The following is a 24,928-nucleotide window of genomic DNA, read 5'->3' on the forward strand; positions in this document are numbered from 1 at the left end:
TTGGGGATTTTTTGGGTTTTTTTGGGGATTTTTTGGGAATTTTTTTGGGTTTTTTGGGGAATTCTTGGTTTTTTTGGGGATTTTTGGGGTTTTTTTTGGGAGAATTTTTGGGGTTTTTTTGGGAATTTTTTTTTGGAATTTTTGGGGAATTTTTGGGAATTTTTTGGGGAATTTTTTGGGTTTTTTTGGGGGGATTTTTTGGGGTTTTTTTGGAATTTTTTTGGGATTTTTTGGGGTTTTTATGGGAATGTTTTGGGGGGATTTTTGGGGATTTTTGGGAATTTTGGGGGGGATTTTTTTGGGGATATTTGGGAATTTTTTGGGGGAATTTTTTTTGGGAATTTTTGGGGAATTTTTGGGAATTTTTTGGAGATTTTTTTTGGGATTTTTGGGAATTTTTTGGGGAATTTTTTGGGTTTTTTTGGGGAATTTTTGGGGGTTTTTGGGAATTTTTGGGGGGAATTTTTGGGGATTTTTTGGTTTTTTGGGGGATTTTTTGAGGGATTTTTGGGAATTTATTTGGGAATTTTTGGGGACTTTTTGGGGTTTTTTTGGGAATTTTTTTGGGGAATTTTGGGGGTTTTTTGGGAATTTTTGGGGATTTTTTGGGGAATTTTTGGGGTTTTTTGGAGATTTTTGGGAATTTTTTTGGGAATTTTTTTTGGGAATTTTTGGGGATTTTTTGGGAATTTTTTGGAGATTTTTTTTGGGATTTTTGGGAATTTTTTGGGGAATTTTTTGGGTTTTTTTGGGGGGAATTTTTGGGGTTTTTTTGGAATTTTTGGGGAAGTTTTGAGGATTTTTTGGGTTTTTGGGGGATTTTTTGGGGTTTTTTTGGAATTTTTTTGGGATTTTTTGGGGTTTTTATGGGAATGTTTTGGGGGGATTTTTGGGGATTTTTGGGAATTTTGGGGGGGATTTTTTTGGGGATATTTGGGAATTTTTTTGGGAATTTTTTGGGAATTTTTGGGGTTTTTTTAGGGATTTTTTTAGGATTTTTGGGAATTTTTTTGGGGACTTTTTGGGGTTTTTTTGGGAATTTTTTTGGGGAATTTTGGGGTTTTTTTGGGGAATTTTTTGTGGGATTTTTGTGGGATTTTTTTGAATTTTTTGGGTAATTTTTTTTGGGAATTTTTGGGGAATTTTTTTGGGTTTTGGGAATTTTTGGGGGTTTTTTTTGAGTTTTTTTTTAATTTTTTGGGAATTTTTTGAGAATTTTTGGGGATTTTTTTGGATTTTGGGGGTCTGGGGGTTTTTATTTGGGGTCTGGGGTCTCAAATTTTGGGGATTTTGTGAATTTGGGGAATTTTGGGGGTCTGGGGTCTCAAATTTTGGGAATTTTGGGGAATTTTGGGAATTTTGGGGGTGTGGGGTCTCAAATTTGGGGAATTTTGGGGGTCTGGGGTCCCAAACTTGGGGATTTTGGGGGTCTAGGGTCCTAAATTTGGGTCTGGGGTCTCAAATTTTGGGAATTTTGGGGAATTTTGGGGGTCTGGGGTCCCAAATTTGGGGAATTTTGGGAATTTTGGGGGTCTGGGGTCCCAAATTTGGGTCTGGGGTTTCAAATTTTGGGAATTTGGGAATTTTGGGGGTCTGGGGTCTCAAATTTGGGGAATTTGGGGGAATTTGGGGGTCTGGGGTCCCAAATTTGGGGCATTTTGGGGAATTTTGGGGGTCTGGGGTCCCAAATTCGGGGATTTGGATCCCATACCCCCAAAATTTGGGACCCCAGACCCCCAAAATTCCCCAAAATTCCCCAAATTTGAGACCCCAGACCCCAAAATTCCCAAAATTTGAGACCCCAGACTCCCAAAATTCCCAAATTCCCAAAATTTGAGACCCCAGACCCAAATTTGGGACCCCAGACCCCCAAAATCCCCAAAATCCGGGACCCCAGACCCCCAAAATTCCCCCAAATTCCCCAAAATTCCCCGAATTTGGGACCCCAGACCCCCAAAATTCCCCAAAATTCGGGACCCCAACCCCCAAAATTCCCCAAATTTGAGACCCCAGACCCAAATTTGAGACCCCAGACCCCCAAAATTTCCCGAATTTGGGACCCCAGACCCCCAAAATTCCCAAAATTTGAGACCCCAGACCCAAATTTGGGACCCCAGACCCCGAAATTCATCCAAATTCCCCAAATTTGAGACCCCAGACCCCAAATAAAGACCCCAACCCCCCCCAAATCCCACATTTGGGACCCCAGACCCCAAATTTGAGACCCCAGACCCAAATTTGGGACCCCAGACCCCCAAAATTCCCCATTTTGAGTCCCCCAAATTGGGAGAAGAACTCTTCCTCCTCTTCCTCTTCCTCCCTCAGCGCCCCCCCTCAAACGCGCAGCACTTCCGCTTCCGGGTTGAGAGCAACGTCACTTCCGCTTTCCTCTTCCGGGTGCGCCCCCTTTCGGGCGGGAGGACCGCGGCGCTCTGAGGGGCGGCGCGCGCATGCGCGGTGATGCGGCCGCTCACCCCGGGACTATTTGACGCGGCGGAAGGGAGATTTTTGGGTTAAAAAACGGCGATTTTGGCGCCGAAAGCGCGGATCTGAGGGTAAATCTGGCTGGAGGGAGACGAAGGAGGAGTTTTGAGGGTGGGAAAGGGTTTTTTTTTAGTTGTTTATTGGGAAGCGGCGGAAGGATACGCGGGTTCGGCTTTGGTGAGGGCGCGGATCCCTCCGCCCCCTCAGGGCTCCGGCGCGGCCTCGGGGCCCTCAAATCCCGCCCCTCCCCCCCAAATCCCCCCTAAAAAAACCCCAAAATCCCCCAAATTTCCCCCAAAATCCCCGCCGGGGACCCCCCCTCAACACCCCCCCGGCCATGCTGAAACCGCTGCCGGCCCCGCCGCCCCCTCCCCCACCCCGCAAGGCCCCGGCGTCGCCCCCTCCCCCCGGCGGGGGTGGGGGAGGGGCGGGGGAGGGGGCAGGGCCGGCGGGGGGTGGGGGAGGGGCGGGGGGAGGGGGCGGCAGGTGAGTGGGGGAGGGGAAGGGGGGGAGGGGGGGGTCTGGGGTGGGATTTGGGGGGGGTCTGAGGGGGTTTGGGGGGGGATTTGGGGGGGATTTTTGGGGGGTTTGAGGGGAATTTTGGGGGATTTTGGGGGGATTTGAGGGAATTTTGGGGGGATTTGAGGGAATTAGAGGGGAATTTGGGGAAATCAGGGGGGGTTTGAGGAAATTTGGGGGGTTTGGGGTGGGATTTGGGGGGATTTGAGGAAATTTTGGGGGAATTTTGGGGGGATTTGAGGGAATTTGAGAAAATCGGGGGGGTTTGAGGAAATTTGGGGGGTTTGGGGTGGGATTTGGGGGAATTTGGGGGGATTTTGAGGGGATTTGAGGGAATTTGAGGGGAATTTTGGGGGAATTTTGGGGGGATTTGAGGGAATTTGAGGGGAATTTGGGGAAATCAGGGGGGGTTTGAGGAAATTTGGGGGTTTTGGGGTGGGATTTGGGGGATTTTGGGGGGATTTTGGGGGAATTTGAGGGAATTTTGGGGGAATTTGAGGGAATTTGAGGGGAATTTGGGAAAATCAGGGGGGGTTTGAGGAAATTTGGGGGGTTTGGGGTGGGATTTGGGGGATTTTGGGGGGATTTTGGGGGATTTTGGGGGGATTTGAGGGAATTTGAGGGGAATTTTGGGGGAATTTTGGGGGGATTTGAGGGAATTTGAGGGGAATTTGGGAAAATCAGGGGGGGTTTGAGGAAATTTGGGGGTTTTGGGGTGGGATTTGGGGGATTTTGAGGGGAATTTTGGGGGATTTTGGGGGGATTTGAGGGAATTTGAGGGGAATTTTGGGGGGATTTGAGAGGAATTTGGGAAAATCGGGGGGGTTGAGGAAATTTGGGGGGTTTGGGGTGGGATTTGGGGCATTTTGAGGGAAATTTGGGGGGATTTTGGGGGGATTTGAGGGAATTTGAGGGGAATTTTGGGGGAATTTTGGGGGGATTTGAGGGAACTTGAGGGGAATTTGGGGAAATCGGGGGGGGTTTAAAGAAATTGGGGGTTTTGGGGTGGGATTTGAGGGATTTTGAGGGGAATTTGGGGAGATTTTGGGGGGATTTGAGGGAATTTTGGGGGGATTTGAGGGGAATTTGGGGATTTTTTTGGGGACTCTGAAAATTTGAGAGAATTTGGGGGGATTTGAGGAAATTTTGGGGGATTTGAAGGGAATTTAGGGAATTTTGGGGGATGAATTTGGGATTTGGGTGGAATTTGCTGGATTTTGGCTGGAATTTGGGGAAATTTGAGGAATTTTGGGGGGGTTTTGAGGGAATTTGAGGAGAATTTTGGGGGATTTTGGGGAAATTGGGGGATTTGAGGAAATTTGGGGAGGATTTTGGGGGGATTTTGGGGGATTTGAAGGAAATTTGGGGGATTTGAGGGGTTTTGGGGGAGATTTGGGGGGGTCTGGGTGAATTTTTTGGGGGGATTTGGGGGGATTTTGGGATCTTGGATTCCTCTGGGGGATCCTGGCTGGGATTTTGGGGGAAATTCCCAAAATTTGGGGATCCCATTTAACCCCTCCCCCAATTCCTTCACAGGCCCCACCCCACGGGAAAAGCCCCGGTAAGAAACCCCAAAAAACCCCAAAATCCACCCAAAAAAATCCCGAAAAATTCCCAGAATCCACCAAAAAAATTCCCCAAAAACCCCCAAAATCCACCCAAAAAATTCCAGAAAAATTCCCAGAATCCACCCAAAAAATTCCCCAAAAACCCCCAAAATCCACCCCAAAAAATTCCCAAAAATTCCCAAAATCCACCCCAAAAAATTCCCAAAAATTCCCCCTCCAAAAATCCCTTAAAAATCCCAAACAATCCCCAAAAAATCCCATAAAAATAATCAGAAAATCCACAAAAATTCCCCCCAAAAAATCCCCAAAAATTCCCCCCAAAAATCCCCTCAAAATCCCAAAAATCCCCCCAAAAATCCCATAAAATTCATCCAAAAATCCACAAAAATTCCCCCAAAAATCCCAAAAAAACTCCCAAAATTCCCCCAAAATTCCCCCAAAAATGCCTCAAAAAATCCCCAGAAAATCCCCAAAAATTCCCAAAAAAATCCCCCCAAAATTCCCCAAAAATCCCAAAAAATCCCTAAAAATCCCCAAAAATTCCCCCAAAAATCCCCCAAAAAATCCCAAAAAAATCCCGCCAAAATTCAAAAAAATCCCCAAAAATCCCCCCAAAATTCCCCCCAAAATCCCCCAAAAAATCTTTAAAAAATCCCAAAAAATTAAAAAAAAAATCCCACAAAATTCCCAAAAAAATTCCCAAAAAATCCCAAAAAATTCCCCTCAAAATCCCCCAAAAAATCCTTAAAAAATCCCCAAAAATCCCCAAAAAAATCCCTAAAAATTCCCAAAAAATTCCCCCAAAAATCCCCAAAAAATCTTTAAAAAATCCAAAAAAATTCCCAAAAAAATCCCCAAAAATCCTCAAAAATTCCCCCAAAAATCCTTAAAAAAATCCTCAAAAATCCCAAAAAAATCCCGAAAAAATCCCAAAAATCCCCAAAAAATCCCAGAAAAATCATCGAAAAATCCACAAAAATTCCCCCAAAAATCCATTAAAAAAATCCCCAAATTCCCCCAAAATTCCCCCCAGAATCCCCCCAAAAGCCCTAAAAATCCCAAAAAATTTCCCAAAAAAATCCCTAAAAAATCCCCAAAAATTCCCCCAAAAATCTCCCAAAAATCCCAAGAAAATCCCAAAAGAATCCCCCAAAATCTCCCAAAATTCCCCCAAAATTCCCCCAAAAATCCCCAAAAAACCCCAAAAATTCCCCCAAAAATCCCCAAAAATTCCCCAAAATTTCCCGAAATTCACCCAAAAAATCCCCCCAAAAATCCCAAAAAATCTCCCAAAATTCCCCCAAAATTTCCCCAAAAATCCCCCCAAAAATCCCCAAAAATTCCCCCAAAAAATCCCCCAAAAATCCCAAAAAATTCCTGAAAAATTCCAAGAAAATCCCCCCAAAAAATCCCCAAAAATCCCAAAAAATCCCTAAAAATCCCCCAAAATTCCCCCAAAAAATCCCCCAAAAATCCTTAAAAAATCTCCAAAAATCCCCCAAAAATCCCAAAAAATTCCCAAAAAATCCCCCAAAAATCCCCAAAAAATCCTTAAAAAATCCCAAAAAATTCCCCAAAAAATCCCCCAAAAATTCCCAAAAAATTTTCCAAAATATCCCAAAAAAATCCTTAAAAAATCCCCAAAAATCCCAAAAAAATCCCAAAAAATCCCCAAAATTCCCCCAAAAATCCCCCCAAAAATCCTTAAAAAACCCCAAAAAATTCCAAAAAAAATGCCCCCAAAATTAAAAAAAAATCCCTAAAAATCCCCAAAAATCCCCCCAAAAATCCCCAAAAATTCCCAAAAAATTCCCCAAAAAATCCCCAAAAATTCCCCCCAAAATCCGCAAAAACTCCTTAAAAAAATCCCCAAAAATCTCCCAAAAAATGCCCAAAAACTCCCAAAAAATTCCCCCAAAAATCCCCAAAAAATCCTTAAAAAATCCCAAAAAATTCCCAAAAAAATCCCCCAAAAAATCCCAAAAGAGTCCCAAAAAAATCCCCCAAAATTCCCAAAAAATCCCTAAAAATCCCCCTAAAATCCCAAAAAAATCCCCAAAAATCCCCAAAGTTCCCCCAAAAAATCCCCCCAAAATCCCCAAAAAATCCCAAAAAATCCCAAAAATTTCTCCCCTCCCTCCTGACCCTCCCCCCACCCCAAACCCCCCCAAAATTTGCCCAAATTTCCCCAAATTCCCCCCAAAATCCCCGCAGGCTTTCGAGGGCGTTTACGGGAACTGCCGGATGCTGCACGTGCTGACGGCCGGCGTGGTGAGGATTTTGGGGGAATTTGGGGGGATTTTGGGCAATTTTGGGGGGATTTGGGGAATTTGGGGGTGGGGAGGGGTTTTTTGGAATTTTTTGGAATTTTTTGGAATTTTTTGGAATTTTTTTGGGATTTTTTTTGGGGTTTTTGGGGCGTTTTTTGGGGATTTTGGGCCTCGGGGTCACTCAGGGGTCAAAGGTCACTGAGGGGTCACTCAGGGTCAATCAGGGGTCACTCACAGGTCAGGGGTCACTTGGTGGTCACTCAGGGTCACTCAGGGGTCACTTAGGGGTCAGTGGTCACTCATTGGTCACTCAGTGGTCACTCTCTGGTCACTCTCTGGTCACTCAGTGGTCACTCATTGGTCACTCTGGTCACTCAGGGTCACTCAGGGGTCAGTGGTCACTCAGGGGTCAGTGGTCACTCAGGGGTCAGTTGGTCACTCAGTGGTCACTCTCTGGTCACTCTCTGGTCACTCTGGTCACTCTCTGGTCACTCAGGGCTCCACGGCCGAGGTTTGGGTTGGGGTCAGTGGTCAGGGGTCACTCAGGGGTCACTCAGGGGTCACTCAGGGGTCAGTGGTCACTCTCTGGTCACTCATTGGTCACTCTCTGGTCACTCAGGGCTCCACGGCCGAGGTTCGGGTTGGGGTCAGGGGTCAGTGGTCAGTGGTCACTCAGTGGTCACTCAGGGGTCAGTGGTCACTCAGGGGTCACTCAGTGGTCAGTTGGTCACTCATTGGTCACTCTCTGGTCACTCTGGTCACTCTCTGGTCACTCAGTGGTCACTCAGTGGTCAGTGGTCACTCTCTGGTCACTCAGTGGTCACTCAGTGGTCAGTGGTCACTCTCTGGTCACTCTCTGGTCACTCAGGGGTCACTCTGGTCACTCATTGGTCACTCAGGGGTCACTCATTGGTCACTCTGGTCACTCATTGGTCACTCTCTGGTCACTCTCTGGTCACTCAGGGCTCCACGGCCGAGGTTCGGGTTGGGGTCAGGGGTCAGGGGTCACTCAGGGTCACTCAGGGGTCACTCAGGGGTCAGTGGTCACTCTCTGGTCACTCTCTGGTCACTCAGTGGTCACTCAGGGTCACTCAGTGGTCACTCAGTGGTCATTGGTCACTCTCTGGTCACTCAGTGGTCACTCAGTGGTCACTCAGTGGTCACTCAGGGGTCACTCAGGGGTCACTCAGGGTCACTCAGTGGTCAGTGATCAGTGGTCACTCAGGGGTCAGTGGTCACTCAGTGGTCAGTGGTCACTCTCTGGTCACTCTCTGGTCACTCTGGTCACTCTCTGGTCACTCAGGGGTCACTCAGTGGTCACTCAGGGGTCATTGGTCACTCATTGGTCACTCATTGGTCACTCATTGGTCACTCTGGTCACTCTCTGGTCACTCTCTGGTCACTCAGGGGTCACTCAGTGGTCACTCAGGGGTCACTCAGTGGTCACTCAGGGGTCAGTGGTCACTCATTGGTCACTCTGGTCACTCATTGGTCACTCTGGTCACTCTCTGGTCACTCAGGGCTCCACGGCCGAGGTTCGGGTTGGGGTCAGGGGTCACTCAGTGGTCAGTGGTCACTCAGGGGTCAGTGGTCAGGGGTCACTCAGGGGTCACTCAGTGGTCACTCAGGGGTCAGTGGTCACTCAGTGGTCAGTTGGTCACTCTCTGGTCACTCTCTGGTCACTCTCTGGTCACTCTCTGGTCACTCTCTGGTCACTCAGGGGTCACTCAGGGGTCACTCAGGGGTCACTCAGTGGTCATTGGTCACTCATTGGTCACTCTCTGGTCACTCATTGGTCACTCTGGTCACTCTCTGGTCACTCAGGGGTCACTCAGGGGTCAGGGGTCACTCAGGGGTCAGTGGTCACTCTCTGGTCACTCTCTGGTCACTCAGGGGTCACTCAGTGGTCACTCAGGGGTCAGTGGTCACTCAGTGGTCAGTTGGTCACTCTCTGGTCACTCTCTGGTCACTCAGGGCTCCACGGCCGAGGTTCGGGTTGGGGTCAGTTGTCAGGGGTCAGTGGTCAGTGGTCACTCTCTGGTCACTCAGTGGTCAGTGGTCACTCATTGGTCACTCTCTGGTCACTCAGGGCTCCACGGCCGAGGTTCGGGTTCGCAGCGGCTGCACCTTCGAGGGGATCTTCCGCACCCTCAGTGCCAAGGTGAGCCCTAATTAGCACTAATTAACACTAATTAACGCTAATTAACACTTAATTATCCTTTATTATCTATTATTAATCCTCATTAACCTCAATTAAACTTATTTAACCCCAATTAATCTTTAATTAATGCTAATTAACCACATCTTCCGCACCCTCAGTGCCAAGGTGAGCCCTAATTAACCCTAATTAACGCTAATTAACCCTAATTAACACTAATTAACCTTTATTACCTCTTATTAACCCTCATTAACCTCATTTAAATTCATTTAACCCTAATTAACCTGTAATTAATGCTAATTAACCACATCTTCCGCACCCTCAGTGCCAAGGTGAGCCCTAATTAACGTTAATTAACGCTAATTAGCACTTAATTACCCTTTATTACCTCTTATTAATCCTTATTAACCTCAATTAAAATTATTTAACCCCAATTAATCTCTAATTAATGCTAATTAACCACATCTTCTGCACCCTCAGTGTCAAGGTGAGCCCTAATTAACCCTAATTAACACTAATTAACCTTTAATTACCCCTAATTGACTTCAATTAATCCCTAATTAGCAGTTAATTAACCTTTTTCCCCCATTTTTCCCTATATTTTCCCATTTTCCCCCTTTTATTTTCCTGGTTTTTCCCATTTTTTCCCATTTTTTCCCGTTTTCTCCCCATTTTTCCCCATTTTCTCCATTGATTTTTCCCATTTTTCCCTGTTTTTCCCCCGTTTTCCCCCATTTTTCCCGTTTTCCCCCTTTTTTCCCCCCATTTCTCCCCATTTTCCCATTGATTTTTCGCATTGATTTTCCCCATTTTTCCCCATTTTTCCCAATTTTTCCCCATTTTTCCCCATTTTTTCCCATTTTCCCGTTGATTTTCCCCATTTTTCTCCCCATTTTTCCCCATTTCTCCCCATTTTTTCCCGTTTTCCCCCTTTTTCCCCCCATTTTCCCATTGTTTCCTCCCCATTTTTTCCCATTTCTCCCCATTTCCCCCCATTTTTCCCCATTTTTTCCCGTTTTCCCATTGATTTTCCTGTTTCCTCCCCATTTTTCCCCCTTTTTCCCCCCATTTTTCCCCCCATTTTCTCCCCATTTTTTCCCATTTTCCCCCATTTCTCCCCATTTTCCCCATTTTTCCCCATTTCTCTCGTTTTTTCCCCATTTTTCCCCATTTTCCCCCTTTTTCCCCCCATTTTCTCCCCATTTTCCCATTGATTTTCCCCCATTTCTCCCCATTTTTTCCCGTTTTCCCCCTTTTTTCCCCATTTTCTCCCCATTTTTTCCCATTTTCCCACTGATTTTCCCCATTTTTCCCCATTTTTTCCCTTTTTCCCATTGATTTTCCTGTTTTCTCCCCATTTTTCCCCATTTTTCCCCTTTTTCCCCCCATTTTCCCCCCCATTTCTCCCCATTTTTTCCCGTTTTCCCCCCATTTCTCCCCATTTCTCCCCATTTTTTCCCATTTCTCCCGTTTTCCCCCTTTTTCTCCCCATTTTCTCCCCATTTTCCCCCATTTCTCCCCATTTTTCCCCATTTTCCCATTGATTTTCCCCATTTTTCCCCATTTTTTCCCGTTTTCCCATTGATTTTTCCCGTTTCCCCCCATTTCCCCCCATTTTTCCCCATTTTTCTTGTTTTCCCCCTTTTTCTCACGTTTTCTCCCCATTTCTCCCCATTTCTCCCCATTTTTTCCCATTTTATTTCCCCCTTTTTCTCCCCATTTTTCCCCATTTTTCCCCATTTTCCCACTGATTTTCCCGTTTTTTCCCCATTTTTTCCCTTTTTCCCCCCATTTCCCCCCATTTTTCCCCATTTTTTCCCATTTTCCCCCTTTTTCCCCCCATTTTTCCCCATTTTTCCCCATTTTCCCATTGATTTTCCCGTTTTCTCCCCATTTTTTCCCGTTTTCCCCCATTTCCCCCCATTTTCCCATTGATTTTCCCCATTTTCTCCCCATTTTCCCCCATTTCTCTCCATTTCTCCCCATTTTTTCCCGTTTTCTCCCCCTTTTTCCCGTTTTCCCCCTTTTTCTCACGTTTTCTCCTCATTTCTCCCCATTTTTTCCCGTTTTCCCCCCATTTCCCCCCATTTCCCCCCATTTCCCCCCATTTTTCCCCATTTTTCCCCATTTTCCCATTGATTTTCCCCGTTTTCCCATTGATTTTTCCCATTTTCCCCCTTTTTCTCGTTTTCCCCCATTTTCCCCCCATTTTTTCCCCATTTCCCCCCATTTTTTCCCATTTCTCCCCATTTTTCCCATTTTCCCATTGATTTTCCCCATTTCTCCCCATTTCTCCCCATTTTTCCCCATTTTTCCCCATTTTCCCCCTTTTTCCCCCTTTTTCCCCCCATTTCTCCCCATTTCTCCCCATTTCTCCCATTTTTTCCCAATTTTCCCCCTTTTCCTCCCCATTTTTCCCTTTGATTTTCCCCATTTTTCCCCATTTTCCCCCATTTTCTCCCCATTTTTTCCCATTTTCCCCCTTTTTCTCCCGTTTTCTCCCCATTTTCCCATTGATTTTTCCCCCATTTTCCCCATTTTCCCCATTTTTCCTGTTTTTCCCCTTTTTCTCCCCATTTTTCCCCATTTTTTCCCGTTTTCCCCCTTTTTCCCCCCATTTTCCCATTGATTTTCCCATTTTCTCCCCATTTTTTCCCGTTTTCCCACTGATTTTCCCCATTTTTCCCCATTTTATCCCCATTTCCCCCCATTTTTTCCCATTTCCCCCCATTTTCCCATTGATTTTTCCCCATTTTTCCCCATTTTTCCCACTGATTTCCCCATTTTCTCCCCATTTTTCCCCATTTTCCCCCTTTTTCTCCCCATTTCTCCCCATTTTCCCATTGATTTTCCCCATTTTCTCCCCATTTTCTCCCCATTTCCCCCCATTTTTCCCCATTTTTTCCCGTTTTCCCCCATTTTCTCCCCATTTTTCCCGTTGATTTTCCCCTTTTCCCCATTTTTCCCCATTTTTCCCATTTTCCCGTTGATATTTCCTGTTTTTTCCCCATTTTTCCCAATTTTCCCCCTTTTTCCCCCCATTTTCCCATTGATTTTTCGCCATTTCTCCCCATTTTTTCCCATTTTCCCCCTTTTTCTCCCCATTTCTCCCCATTTTTCCCGTTGATTTTCCCCCTTTTTCCCCCCATTTTTCCCATTGATTTTCCCCATTTCTCCCCATTTTTCCCATTTTTCCCATTTTCTCCCCATTTCTCCCCTTTTTTTCCCATTTTCCCACTGATTTTCCCCATTTCCCCCCATTTTCCCATTGATTTTTCCCCCTTTTTCCCCCCATTTTCCCCCTTTTTCTCCCCATTTTTCCCATTTTTTCCCCATTTTCCCCCTTTTTCCCCCCATTTCTCCCCATTTCTCTCGTTTTCTCCCCATTTTTTCCCATTTTCCCACTGATTTTCCCCATTTTTCCCCATTTTCCCATTGATTTTTCCCCATTTCCCCCCATTTTCCCATTGATTTTTCCCCTTTTTCACCATTTTTCCCGTTTTCCCCATTTTTCCCCATTTTCCCATTGATTTTCCCCATTTTTCCCCATTTTTTCCCCATTTTCCCCCTTTTTCTCCCGTTTTTTCCCCATTTTTTCCCGTTTTCCCCCTTTTTCCCCCCATTTTCCCATTGATTTTTCCCATTTCTCCCCATTTTTCCCCATTTTTCCCCATTTTTCCCGTTTTCCCATTGATTTTCCTGTTTTCTCCCCATTTTTTCCCATTTTCCCCCCGTTTTTCCCCATTTTCCCCCCATTTTTCCCCATTTCTCCCCCTTTTTTCCCATTTTCCCTCAATTTTTCCCCCCATTTTTCCCCATTTTCCCCCATTTCTCCCGTTTTTTCCCCATTTTTCCCCATTTTTCCCGTTTTTTCCCCATTTTTTCCCGTTTTCCCCCTTTTTCCCCCCATTTTTCCCATTGATTTTTCCCATTTTCCCAATTTCTCCCCATTTTTCCCATTTTTCCCCATTTTTCCCGTTGTTTTCTCCCCATTTTTCCCCATTTTCCCATTGATTTTCCCCATTTTCCCATTGATTTTCCCCATTTTTCCCCATTTCTCCCCATTTTTTCCCGTTTTCCCATTGATTTTTCCCGTTTTCTCCCCCTTTTTTCCCATTTTCCCTCAATTTTTCCCCCTATTTCTCCCCATTTTCTCACATTTTCTCCCCATTTTTCCCCATTTTTCCCCCCATTTTCCCACTGGTTTTTCCCATTTTTCCCCATTTTTCCCGTTTTTTCCCCATTTTTTCCCGTTTTCCCCCTTTTTCCCCCCATTTTCCCCTTGATTTTCCCCATTTCTCCCCATTTTTCCCCATTTTCCCGTTGATTTTCCCCATTTTTTCCCCCATTTTTCCCCATTTCTTCCCATTTTTTCCCATTTTCCCATTGATTTTCCCCATTTTTCCCCATTTCTCCCCATTTTTCCCCATTTTTCCCCCTTTTTCTCCCCATTTTTCCCCATTTTTCCCCATTTTCCCCTATTTTTCCCCGTTTTCCCATTGATTTTCCCCCATTTCTCCCCATTTTTTCCCGTTTCCCCCCTATTTTTCCCCATTTTTCCCCATTTTTTCCCGTTTTCCCCCTTTATTCTCACATTTCTCCCCATTTTTCCCCATTTCCCCCCTTTTTCCCCCCATTTTTCCCCATTTCTCCCCATTTTTCCCCATTTCCCCCCATTTTCCCATTGATTTTTCCCCATTTTCCCATTGATTTTCCCCATTTCCCCCCATTTTTCCCCATTTTCCCCCTTTTTCTCCCCATTTTTCCCCATTTTTCCCGTTTTCCCCCTTTTTCCCCCCATTTTTCCCATTTTCCCATTGATTTTCCCCATTTCTCCCCATTTTTCCCATTTTCCCCCTTTTTCCCCCCATTTTCTCCCCATTTTTTCCCTTTTTCCCCCCATTTCCCCCCATTTTTCCGGATTTTTTCCCGTTTTCCCCCTTTTTCCCCCCATTTTCCCATTGATTTTTCCCCATTTTTCCCCATTTTCCCATCGATTTTCCCATTTTTCCCCATTTTTTCCCGTTTTCCCCCTTTTTCTCCCCATTTTCCCATTGATTTTCCCGTTTTCTCCCCATTTTTCCCGTTTTCCCCCTTTTTCCCCCCATTTTCCCCCTTTTTCTCCCCATTTTTTCCCCATTTTTCCCCATTTTCCCATTGATTTTCCCCATTTCTCCCCCTTTTTCCCCATTTTCCCCCTTTTTCCCCCATTTCTCCCCATTTTTTCCCGTTTTCCCCGTTTTTCCCCCCAGTTCGACCTGGCCCTGGACGCCGTTCACCGCCGCCCCTCCCCCACCCCCGCGCCCCTCCCCCCGCGGCGCGAGGACATCGTGGACACCATGGTGTTCCGGCCGCCGGACATCGTCCTGCTGCGCGTCCGCAACGTCCACTTGGCCGGGGGAAACCCAGGTCAGCGTTTTGGGGTGAAATCCCGGGATTTTGGGAAAAAATCCCGGAGTTTTTGGGTCAAAAATGGAATTTTTACGAATTTTTTTGGGATTTTTTTGGGATTTTTTGCAGTTTTTTTGGGATTTTTTTGCGGTTTTTTTCGGAAATTTGGAGGTTTGGGAACGTTTCGTTGGGATTTTGGGGATTTTGGGTCAAAATCCTGGGATTTTGGGAAAAAATCCCGGAATTTTTGGTGAAAATTTGGATTTTTTAGGAATTTTTTTGGGATTTTTTGGGGGTTTTTTTGGGATTTTTTGGGATTTTTTTGGGTTTTTTAGGGGAAATTCGAAGGTTTGGGAACGTTTCTTTAGGATTTTTGGATGGGATTTAGGGATTTTGGGTCAAAATCCTGGGATTTTGGGAAAAAATCCCAGAATTTTTGGTGAAAAATTGGAATTTTTTGGGATTTTTTTGGGGTTTTTTTGCGCGAAGTTTTGAGGTTCGGGAACGTTTCTTTGGGATTTTTGGGGTGAAATTCTGGGATTTTGGGTGAAAATCCTGAATTTTTTTGGGTTGAAATCCTGGGATTTTGGGAAAAAAGAAATTCAGGAATTTTTGGTGAAAATTTGGATTTTTTTGGGATTTTTTAGGAATTTTTTGGGGATTTTTTTGGGGGTTTTTGGGTCGTTTCCGGCCGCCGGACATCGTCCTGCTGCGCGTCCGCAACGTCCACTTGGCCGGGGGAAACCCAGGTCAGAGCTTTGGGGTGAAATCCTGGGATTTTGGGAAAAAATCCCGGAGTTTTTGGTGAAAATTTGGATTTTTTACGAATTTTTTTGGGATTTTTTTGTGATTTTTTGCAGATTTTTTGGGGTTTTTTTGGGTTTTTTTAGGGGAAATTCGGAGGTTTGAGAACGTTTCTTTGGGATTTTGGGGATTTTGGGTCAAAATCCTGGGATTTTGGGAAAAAATCCCGGAATTTTTGGTGAAAAATTGGAATTTTTAAGGATTTTTTTGGGGTTTTTTTGCGCGAAGTTTTGGGGCTCGGGAACGTTTCTTTGGGGTTTTTGGGGTGAAATTCTGGGATTTTGGGTCAAAATCCTGAAATTTTTTGGGTTGAAATCCTGGGATTTTGGGAAAAAATCCCGGAGTTTTTGGGTCAAAAATGGAATTTTTACGAATTTTTTTGGGATTTTTTTGGGATTTTTTGGGATTTTTTGGGATTTTTTTGCGTTTTTTTTGGGAAATTTGGAGGTTTGAGAACGTTTCGTTGGGATTTTGGGGATTTTGGGTCAAAATCCTGGGATTTTGGGCAAAAATCCCGGAATTTTTGGTGAAAATTTGGATTTTTTAGGAATTTTTTTGTGATTTTTTTGTGATTTTTTGCAGTTTTTTTGGGATTTTTTTGCGTTTTTTTTGGGAAATTTGGAGGTTTGGGAACGTTTCTTTGGGATTTTGGGGATTTTGGGGTGAAATCCTGGGATTTTGGGCAAAAAATCCTGGAGTTTTTGGTGAAAAATTGGATTTTTTACGAATTTTTTTGGGATTTTTTTGGGGTTTTTTGCAATTTTTTTGGGATTTTTTTGCAGTTTTTTTGGGAAATTTGGAGGTTTGGGAACGTTTCTTTGGGATTTTGGGGATTTTGAGTCAAAATCCTGGGATTTTGGGCAAAAATCGTGGAATTTTTTGGTGAAAATTTGGATTTTTTTGTGATTTTTTTGGGATTTTGTTTTGGATTTTTTTGGCATTTTTATGGGAAATTTGGAGGTTTGGGAGCGTTTCTTTGGGATTTCTGGATGGGATTTAGGGATTTTGGGGTGGAATCCTGGGATTTTGGGAAAAAAGAAATTCAGGAATTTTTGGTGAAATTTGGATTTTTTAGGAATTTTTTGGGATTTTTTGGGGATTTTTTTGGGGGTTTTTGGGTCGTTTCCGGCCGCCGGACATCGTCCTGCTGCGCGTCCGCAACGTCCACATGGCCGGGGGAAACCCAGGTCAGAGCTTTGGGGTGAAATCCCGGGATTTTGGGAAAAAATCCCGGAGTTTTTGGGTCAAAAATGGAATTTTTACGAATTTTTTTGTGATTTTTTTGGGATTTTTTTGGGATTTTTTGGGATTTTTTTGGCTTTTTTAGGGTAAATTTGGAGGTTTGGGAACGTTTCTTTGGGATTTTGGGGATTTTGGGTCAAAATCCTGGGATTTTGGGAAAAAATCCCGGAGTTTTTGGTGAAAATTTGGATTTTTTACGAATTTTTTTGGGGTTTTTTTGGATTTTTTGGGATTTTTTTGGGATTTTTTTGGGGTTTTTTAGGGGAAATTTGGAGGTTTGGGAACGTTTCGTTGGGATTTTGGGGATTTTGGGTCAAAATCCTGGGATTTTGGGCAAAAAATCCCTGAGTTTTTGGTGAAAAATTGGAATTTTTAAGGATTTTTTTGGGATTTTTTTGTGATTTTTTTGGGATTTTTTAGGGATTTTTTGGGATTTTTTTGGGTTTTTTTAGGGTAAATTTGGAGGTTTGGGAACGTTTCTTTGGGATTTTGGGGATTTTGGGGTGAAATCCTGGGATTTTGGGCAAAAAATCCTGGAGTTTTTGGTGAAAAATTGGATTTTTTACGAATTTTTTTGGGATTTTTTTGGGGTTTTTTGCAATTTTTTTGGGATTTTTTTGCAGTTTTTTTGGGAAATTTGGAGGTTTGGGAACGTTTCTTTGGGATTTTGGGGATTTTGAGTCAAAATCCTGGGATTTTGGGCAAAAATCGTGGAATTTTTTGGTGAAAATTTGGATTTTTTTGTGATTTTTTTGGGATTTTGTTTTGGATTTTTTTGGCATTTTTATGGGAAATTTGGAGGTTTGGGAGCGTTTCTTTGGGATTTCTGGATGGGATTTAGGGATTTTGGGGTGGAATCCTGGGATTTTGGGAAAAAAGAAATTCAGGAATTTTTGGTGAAATTTGGATTTTTTAGGAATTTTTTGGGATTTTTTGGGGATTTTTTTGGGGGTTTTTGGGTCGTTTCCGGCCGCCGGACGTCGTCCTGCTGCGCGTCCGCAACGTCCACTTGGCCGGGGGAAACCCAGGTCAGCGTTTTGGGGTGAAATCCTGGGATTTTGGGAAAAAATCCCGAAATTTTTGGTGAAAATTTGGATTTTTTACGAATTTTTTTGGGATTTTTTTGGGGTTTTTTAGGGATTTTTTGGGGTTTTTTTGGGGTTTTTTAGGGGAAATTTGGAGGTTTGGGAACGTTTCTTTGGGATTTTGGGGATTTTGGGTCAAAATCCTGGGATTTTGGGCAAAAATCCCCGAATTTTTGGTGAAAAAACGGAATTTTTAGGGATTTTTTTGGGATTTTTTTGCGCGAAGTTTTGGGGTTCGGGAACGTTTCTTTGGGGTTTTTGGGGTGAAATTGGGTGAAAATTAGGAAATTTTTTGGGTTGAAATCCTGGGATTTTAGGAAAAAAGAAATTCAGGAATTTTTGGTGAAAATTTGGATTTTTTAGGAATTTTTTTGGGATTTTTTTGGGATTTTTTTGGGATTTTTTTGGGGGTTTTTGGGTCGTTTCCGGCCGCCGGACATCGTCCTGCTGCGCGTCCGCAACGTCCACTTGGCCGGGGGAAACCCAGGTGGGCATTTTGGGGTGAAATCCCGGGATTTTGGGAAAAAATCCCGGAGTTTTTGGGTCAAAAATGGAATTTTTACGAATTTTTTTGGGATTTTTTTGGGATTTTTTAGGGATTTTTTGGGGTTTTTTTGGGGTTTTTTAGGGGAAATTTGGAGGTTTGAGAACGTTTCTTTGGGATTTTGGGGATTTTGGGTCAAAATCCTGGGATTTTGGGCAAAAAATCCCGGAGTTTTTGGGTCAAAAATAGAATTTTTACGAATTTTTTTGTGATTTTTTTGGGATTTTTTAGGGATTTTTTGGGATTTTTTTGGGGTTTTTTAGGGGAAATTTGGAGGTTTGGGAACGTTTCTTTGGGATTTTGGGGATTTTGGGTCAAAATCCTGGGATTTTGGGCAAAAAATCCAGGAATTTTTGGTGAAAATTTGGATTTTTTACGAATTTTTTTGTGATTTTTTTGTGATTTTTTGGGGTTTTTTTGGGTTTTTTTAGGGGAAATTCAGAGGTTTGAGAACGTTTCTTTGGGATTTTGGGGATTTTGGGTCAAAATCCTGGGATTTTGGGCAAAAATCCCCGAATTTTTGGTGAAAAAACGGAATTTTTAGGGATTTTTTTGGGATTTTTTTGTGCGAAGTTTTGAGGTTCGGGAACGTTTCTTTGGGGTTTTTGGGGTGAAATTGGGTGAAAATTAGGAAATTTTTTGGGTTGAAATCCTGGGATTTTGGGAAAAAAGAAATTCAGGAATTTTTGGTGAAAATTTGGATTTTTTAGGAATTTTTTTGGGATTTTTTTGGGGTTTTTTTGGGGGTTTTTGGGTCGTTTCCGGCCGCCGGACGTCGTCCTGCTGCGCGTCCGCAACGTCCACTTGGCCGGGGGAAACCCAGGTCAGAGCTTTGGGGTGAAATCCTGGGATTTTGGGAAAAAATCCCGGAGTTTTTGGTGAAAATTTGGATTTTTTACGAATTTTTTTGGGATTTTTTTGTGATTTTTTGCAGATTTTTTGGGGTTTTTTTGGGGTTTTTTAGGGGAAATTCGGAGGTTTGAGAACGTTTCTTTGGGATTTTGGGGATTTTGGGTCAAAATCCTGGGATTTTGGGCAAAAAATCCCGGAGTTTTTGGGTCAAAAATGGAATTTTTAAGGATTTTTTTTGGGATTTTTTTGGGGTTTTTTTGCGCGAAGTTTTGGGGATCGGGAACGTTTCTTTGGGATTTTTGGGATGAAACTTTGGGATTTTGGGTGAAAATCCTGAATTTTTTTGGGTTGAAATCCTGGGATTTTGGGAAAAAAAATATCCTGGAATTTTTGGTGAAAATTTGGATTTTTTAGGAATTTTTTTGGGATTTTTTGGGATTTTTTAGGGATTTTTTTGGGACTTTTTTGGGAAATTTGGAGGTTTGGGAACGTTTCTTTGGGATTTTGGGGATTTTGGGTTGAAATCCTGGGATTTTGGGCAAAAATCCCGGAATTTTTGTCAAAAAATTGGAATTTTTAAGGATTTTTTTGGGGTTTTTTTGCGCGAAGTTTTGGGGTTCGGGAACGTTTCTTTGGGATTTTTGGGGTGAAATTGGGTGAAAATTAGGAAATTTTTTGGGTCGAAATCCTGGGATTTTGGGAAAAAAAATATCCCGGAATTTTTGGTGAAAATTTGGATTTTTTAGGAATTTTTTTGGGATTTTTTTGGGATTTTTTTGGGATTTTTTTGGGGGTTTTTGGGTCGTTTCCGGCCGCCGGACATCGTCCTGCTGCGCGTCCGCAACGTCCACTTGGCCGGGGGAAACCCAGGTCAGAGCTTTGGGGTGAAATCCCGGGATTTTGGGGCATTTCAGGAAAAAATCCCGGAGTTTTTGGTGAAAATTTGGATTTTTTACGAATTTTTTTGTGATTTTTTTGTGATTTTTTGCAGTTTTTTTGGGATTTTTTTGGGTTTTTTAGGGGAAATTTGGAGGTTTGGGAACGTTTCTTTGGGATTTTGGGGATTTTGGGTCGAAATCCTGGGATTTTGGGCAAAAAATCCCCGAGTTTTTGGTGAAAAATTGGAATTTTTTGTGATTTTTTTGTGATTTTTTTGTGATTTTTTAGGGATTTTTTTGGGACTTTTTTGGGAAATTTGGAGGTTTGGGAACGTTTCTTTGGGATTTTGGGATGGAATTTGTAGATTTTGGGTCGAAATCCTGGGATTTTGGGAAAAAATCCCGGAGTTTTTGGTGAAAAATTGGAATTTTTAAGGATTTTTTTGTGATTTTTTTGGGGTTTTTTTGTGCGAAGTTTTGAGGTTCGGGAACGTTTCTTTGGGGTTTTTGGGGTGAAATTGGGTGAAAATTAGGAAATTTTTTGGGTTGAAATCCTGGGATTTTGGGAAAAAAAATATCCTGGAATTTTTGGTGAAAATTTGGATTTTTTTGGGATTTTTTAGGAATTTTTTGGGGATTTTTTTGGGGGTTTTTGGGTCGTTTCCGGCCGCCGGACGTCGTCCTGCTGCGCGTCCGCAACGTCCACTTGGCCGGGGGAAACCCAGGTCAGCGTTTTGGGGTGAAATCCCGGGATTTTGGGAAAAAATCCCGGAGTTTTTGGGTCAAAAACGGAATTTTTAGGAATTTTTTTGTGATTTTTTTGGGGTTTTTTAGGGATTTTTTGGGGTTTTTTTGGGGTTTTTTAGGGGAAATTTGGAGGTTTGGGAACGTTTCTTTGGGATTTTGGGGATTTTGGGTCGAAATCCTGGGATTTTGGGAAAAAATCCCGGAGTTTTTGGTGAAAATTTGGATTTTTTAAGGATTTTTTTGGGGTTTTTTTTCGCGAAGTTTTGGAGGTTTGGGAACGTTTCTTTGGGATTTTTGGGGTGAAATTGGGTGAAAATCCTGAAATTTTTTGGGTTGAAATCCTGGGATTTTGGGAAAAAAGAAATTCAGGAATTTTTGGTGAAAATTTGGATTTTTTAGGAATTTTTTTGGGATTTTTTTGGGATTTTTTTGGGATTTTTGGGTCGTTTCTGGCCCCGGAAAAATTCCCAAAATTCACCCAGAATTCCCCCAAAATTCCCCAAAAGTCCCCAAAATTCCCCAAAATTCCCCAAAAAAACCCAAAAATTCCCCAAAAAATCCCCAAAATTCCCCCAAAAATCCCCAAAATTTCCCAAAATCCCCAAAAACCCCCCAAAATTCACCCAAAAATTCCCAAGAATTCCCCCAAAATTTCCCAAAAAATCCCCAAAAATTCCCAAAATCTCCAAAATTCCCCCAAAAAATCCCCAAAAAATCCCTAAAATTTCCCAAAATTCACCAAAAAAACCCAAAAATTCCCCCCAAAATTCCCAAAATTCCCCCCCAAAATCCCCAAAAATTCCCAAAAAATCCCAAAAAATCCCCAAAATTTCCCAAAATCCTCGAAAAATCCCTCAAAAATCCCCAAAAATTCCCAAAAATTCACCCAAAAAATTTGCAAAATTCCCCAAAAAGTCATAAAATTCCCCCCAAAAATCCCCAAAATTCCCAAAATCCCCCCAAATCCCCCGAAAATTCCCAAAATTCACCCAAAAATCCCCCAAAAATCCCCAAAAAATCCCCCAAAATCTCCAAAATTCCCAAAATTCCCCAAAAATTCCCCAAAAATTCCCCAAAAATTCCCCAAATTCCCCCAAAATCTCCAAAATTCCCAAAATTCACCCAAAAATCCCCCAAAATTAACAAAATTTCCCTAAAAATCCCCCAAAATTCCCAAAATTCACCCAAAAAGTCCCAAAACTCCCCAAAATTCCCCAAAAATTCCCCCAAAAATCCCAAAAAAATCCCCAAAAATCCCCAAAAAATCCCAAAAAATCCCCAAAAATTCCCAAAATTTCCCAAAATTCACCCAAAAATCCCCAAAAATCCCCCAAAATTCCCAAAAAATCCCCCAAAATTCCCAAAATCTCCAAAATTCCCCCCAAAAATCCCAAAAAAATCCCCAAAAATTCCCAAAAATCCCCAAAAATTCCCAAAAATTCCCAAAATTCACCCAAAAATTCCCAAAATCCCCGAAAAATCCCCAAAATTCCCCAAAAATTCCCAAAATTCCCCCAAAAAATCCCCAAAAATTCCCAAAATTCACCCAAAAATCCCCCAAAAAATCCCCAAAAAATCCCCCAAAAATTCCCAAAATCCCCGAAAAATCCCCCAAAAATCCCCAAAAAATCCCCCAAAATCCCCAAAAATTCCCAAAATTCCCCCAAAATCCCCAAAAATTCCCAAAATTCCCCCAAAATTTCCCAAAATTTCCCAAAATTCCCCAAAAAAATCCCCAAAAATTCCCAAAATTCACCCAAAAATCCCCAAAAAATCCCCAAAAAATCCCCCAAAAATTCCCAAAATTCCCAAAATTCCCAAAATTCACCCAAAATCCCCAAAATTCCCCAAAATCCCCCAAATTCCCCCCGAATTCCCGGGCAGTGGGGGATTTTTCCGGAACTTTCCGTCCCTTTGCAGACAGCTTCACGGACGCGGCGATCGCCGGGCGGCTCCGGCTGAACGGGGAATTCCGGGAGAAAGTTCTGGAACGTTGGGACGGCGGCGACGGCGACGACTGCGAGCTGGAGGCTGAGCTGGTACCCGGGATTGAACCAAAATCGCCCAAAATCACCCCAAAATCACAAAAAATCAGCCAGGATTTAACCAAAATCGCCCAAAATCAGCCCAAAATCACAAAAAATCAGCCAGAATTTGACCAAAATAGCCCAAAATCAGCCCAAAATCACAAAAAATCAGCCAAAATCAGCCAAAATCGCCCCAAAATCACCCAGAATTTAACCAAAATCGCCCAAAATCACCCAGAATTTAACCAAAATCAGCCAAAATCACCCTAAAATCACACAAAATCAGCCCAAAATCAGCCCAAAATCAGCCAAAATCACCCCAAAATCAGCCCTAATCAGCCAAAATTTAACCAAAATCGCCCAAAATCAGCCCAAAATCACCCAGAATTTAACCAAAATCACACAAAATCACCCCAAAATCACCCCAAATCAGCCAAAATCACACAAAATTCACCCCAAAATCACCCAGAATCAGCCAAAATCGACCAAAATCACCCCAAAATCACACAAAATCAGCCAAAATTTAACCAAAATCAGCCCAAATCAGCCCAAAATCAGCCCTAATCAGCCAAAATCAGCCAAAACTTAACCAAAATCAGCCAAAATCACACAAAATCACCCAAAATCACACAAAATCAGCCCAAATCACCCAGAATTTAACCAAAATCACCCAAAATCAGCCCAAAATCAGGCCAAAATCAGCCCAAATCAGCCAAAATCACACAAAATTTACCCAAAATCACCCAAAATCACACAAAATCACCCAGAATTTAACCAAAATCAGCCCAAAATCAGCCCAAAATCACCCCAAAATCACCCCAAATCAGCCAAAATCACACAAAATTTACCCCAAAATCACCCAGAATCAGCCAAAATCAGCCAAAATCACCCCAAAATCACCCAGAATTTAACCAAAATCAGCCAAAATTCACCCAAAATCAATCAGAATTTAACCAAAATCGCCCAAAATCAGCCAAAATCACAAAAATTCAGCCAAAATCAGCCCAAAATCAGCCCAAAATCAGCCAGAATTTAACCAAAATCGCCCAAAATTCACCCAAAATAACCCAAAATCACCCTAAATTCAACCAAAATCTCCCCAAAATCACCCCAGAATCAGCCAAAATCAGCCCAAATCAGCCCAAAATCACCCAAAATCACCCAGAATTTAACCAAAATTGCCCAAAACCAGCCCAAAATCACAAAAAATCAGCCAGAATTTAACCAAAATAGCCTAAAATCAGCCCAAAAATCACAAAAAATCAGCCCAAAATCAGCCCAGAATCAGCCCAAATCAGCCAAAATCACACAAAATCACACAAAATCACCCAAAATCAGCCCAAAATGACCCCAAAATCAGCCCAAAATCAGCCCAAAATCAGCCAAAATTCACCCAAAATCACCCAGAATTTAACCAAAATCGCCCAAAATCACCCCAAAATCCTACAAAATCAGCCAAAATCAGCCAAAACTCACCCAAAATCAGCCCAAAATCACCCAAAATCACCCAGAATTTAACCAAAATCGCCCAAAATCAGCCCAAAATCAGTCCAAATCAGCCAAAATCAGCCAAAATCAGCCCAAAATCAGCCCAAAATCACCCAAAATCACCCAGAATTTAACCAAAATCGCCCAAAATCAGCCCAAAATCAGTCCAAATCAGCCAAAATCAGCCAAAATCAGCCCAAAATCACCCCAAATCAGCCAAAATTCATCAAAATTCACCCAAAATCACCCAAAATTTACCCAAAATCGCCCAAAATTCATCAAAAAATTCCCAATAAATCCCCAATAAATTCTCAATAAATTCTCAATAAATCTCCAATAAATCATCAATAAATCCCCAATAAATTATCAATAAATTATCAATAAATCATCAATAAATCCCCAATAAATCCCCAATAAATCCCCATTAAATTATCAATAAATTCCCAATAAATCCCCAATAAATCGTCAATAAATCCTCAATAATTTATCAATAAATTATCAATAAATTCCCAATAAATCCCTAATAAATCCCCATAAAATTCCCAATAAATCCCCAATAAATCCCCATAAAATTCCCAATAAACCCCCAATAAATCCCCAATAAATCCCCGATAAATTATCAATAAATCCCCAATAAATCCCCATAAAACCCCCAATAAATCCCCAATAAATCCCCATAAAATCCCCAATAAAATTCCCAATAAATCCCCAATAAATGCCCGATAAATTATCAATAAATTATCAATAAATCCTCATAAAATCCCCAATAAATCCTCATAAAATCCCCAATAAATCCCCATAAAATCCCCAATAAATCCCTGATAATTTATCAATAAATTCCCAATAAATCCCCAATAAATCCCCAATAAAT

General features: G+C 42.5%; 1 protein-coding gene across 1 annotated transcript in view; it reads left to right on the forward strand.

The window, feature by feature from the left end:
- Positions 1-2,682: 2,682 nt before the first annotated feature.
- The window catches only part of LOC111943375 (ataxin-2-like protein), a 33,519-nt gene continuing 11,273 nt past the window's right edge, over positions 2,683-24,928 (forward strand). The window contains exons 1-6 of the mRNA XM_086872126.1: positions 2,683-2,970; positions 4,540-4,564; positions 6,786-6,842; positions 8,931-9,002; positions 14,252-14,408; positions 22,463-22,581. Of these exons, the coding sequence (XP_086728252.1) occupies positions 2,822-2,970; positions 4,540-4,564; positions 6,786-6,842; positions 8,931-9,002; positions 14,252-14,408; positions 22,463-22,581 (579 nt within the window). The 5' untranslated portion in view covers positions 2,683-2,821. The remainder of the gene's footprint in view (positions 2,971-4,539; positions 4,565-6,785; positions 6,843-8,930; positions 9,003-14,251; positions 14,409-22,462; positions 22,582-24,928) is intronic.

The sequence above is a fragment of the Cyanistes caeruleus genome, chromosome 39, assembly GCF_971803275.1.
Source record: "Cyanistes caeruleus chromosome 39, bCyaCae1.hap1.1, whole genome shotgun sequence".
In the NCBI taxonomy this organism is placed as follows: Eukaryota; Metazoa; Chordata; class Aves; order Passeriformes; family Paridae; genus Cyanistes; species Cyanistes caeruleus.